Raw genomic sequence first — 1,648 nt, forward strand, 5'->3', positions numbered from 1 at the left:
AAGTAGTGATGAGGATAAAGTTGCAGCAATAAAAAAAAATATTACTCATTTCCATAATACTGCAATGTAATGTTTGCTTGCTGAGCACGAATTTACTGTTAATATATAAGTTCTTTCCAGACAATATTGAAAAACAGTTTTGAATCTACATAATCATTATGTCTTTCCGTATCCTCCCAAAGACCAGCATTTTATTACTTTATGCTACTTTTTATTTATTTTTATTTGTTTTTAACAAGAAGGGAAAGGAATTGTACGATCTTTAAAAACAACTTCCTCTTTTTATTCAGCCCACGAAAACACCTTGGAAGAGCTTTATGCTGAGCGTGCCGCTGTGGGCCACCAATCTGGCTCACGTGGGAAGCATGTTTGGCTTCAATCTGCTCCTAACGCAGCTTCCTACGTACATGAGTTCGGTTCTAGGATTCTCCATCAGGAGTGTAAGTCTTCGCTGTTGGTCCATTCTCGCTCATAATTTCTTTTAATGATTGTCTGTCTGTCTGATAAAAAGGAATGGATACATCGTGGATACATCGTGGGTACATCGTGGATAACATCCGTGGATACATCACTGTTGGTCTTTCTCTTTTTCATTTCTTTCCTTTTGTGGGATGGTCATCATGAGTGGACATTCTGGTACATGAGTAGTTAGTGTGTAAGTGAACAGAAAACGAGATTTTTTTGGAAACTGAAATGACAGTTTGTTTCAACGAAAATGGGTGAGAAGTGTTTATTTCAGGCAGCAGTTGCCAAACTACCTAATACCGTACGCTGCGATCAAACGAGTTACGTTATCTAAGTAGTATTTTTACGACCATAATGCAAGGAATTTTTCCGAAGGCAGCATGTCATAAATCTGCATTCCATGAATACAAAGAATCACCTATTTTCACAAGCTTTTTTTAAATAAGAACCTTACCAAGATTTTTTCACAAACTTTTTTTCTTTTGCATAAGACCCCCATAATAACCACAAACTTTCTTCTCTTTCCTGCAGCCAAGAACGTTATCTCTCCTCCTCCTTTCCTCACCGCAGTTCCTCGCCCGTCCTGTGGCGTCCTTCGTAGACGCTTCTCACGCGCAAATACATCCCTGTTGCAACTTCTCGAAAGTATGTTTGCTTCGTTGTACAGTTTGTTGTTTTTTTTCGTTTTTGTTTGTTATAGTATTAACCAGCAAAGGGGTCAATGATGAGCTGTATATGTATTAATAGTGGTAGGTGTAATGGTTATATGCAGTGTGCAGAGATAATAGGAAGTGTAAATATTCATAATATATACATCGCATTTGGCTGTAGCGCTATTAATTATTGAAACTTGTAATCAAAGTGATTGATTTAATACTAAAGTGAAGTGAATAAATAATGCCTGTTTTTACTTACTGAAATTGCGCTATCATAGTCACACGTCATTACCAAAATAATGAAATCAAATTCTACTCCTTTCCCACCAAAACACAGCCCACATCATGACGGCAATTGTGCTAGTGACGGTCGGCTACGTGGGATGCAACGCCGCGCTTGCTGTTGCACTTTTTCCAGTTGCAACCGCTTTCTCGGGTGCTTACTGTTCAGGTCACATGCCCAACCACCTTGACCTCTCTCCGAACTTTGCAGGTAATGTGTGTTTTCCTCTTAAAATTCTATATTC

At 38.5% G+C, this 1,648-nt stretch overlaps 1 protein-coding gene across 1 annotated transcript in view; it reads left to right on the forward strand.

The window, feature by feature from the left end:
* Positions 1-1,648, forward strand: part of LOC119592940 (sialin-like) — a 4,586-nt gene that overhangs the window by 1,703 nt on the left and 1,235 nt on the right. Inside the window, exons 5-6 of the mRNA XM_037941832.1 lie at positions 291-453; positions 1,459-1,614. Of these exons, the coding sequence (XP_037797760.1) occupies positions 291-453; positions 1,459-1,614 (319 nt within the window). The remainder of the gene's footprint in view (positions 1-290; positions 454-1,458; positions 1,615-1,648) is intronic.

Source organism: Penaeus monodon, chromosome 31, assembly GCF_015228065.2.
Source record: "Penaeus monodon isolate SGIC_2016 chromosome 31, NSTDA_Pmon_1, whole genome shotgun sequence".
Classification (NCBI taxonomy): domain Eukaryota; kingdom Metazoa; phylum Arthropoda; class Malacostraca; order Decapoda; family Penaeidae; genus Penaeus; species Penaeus monodon.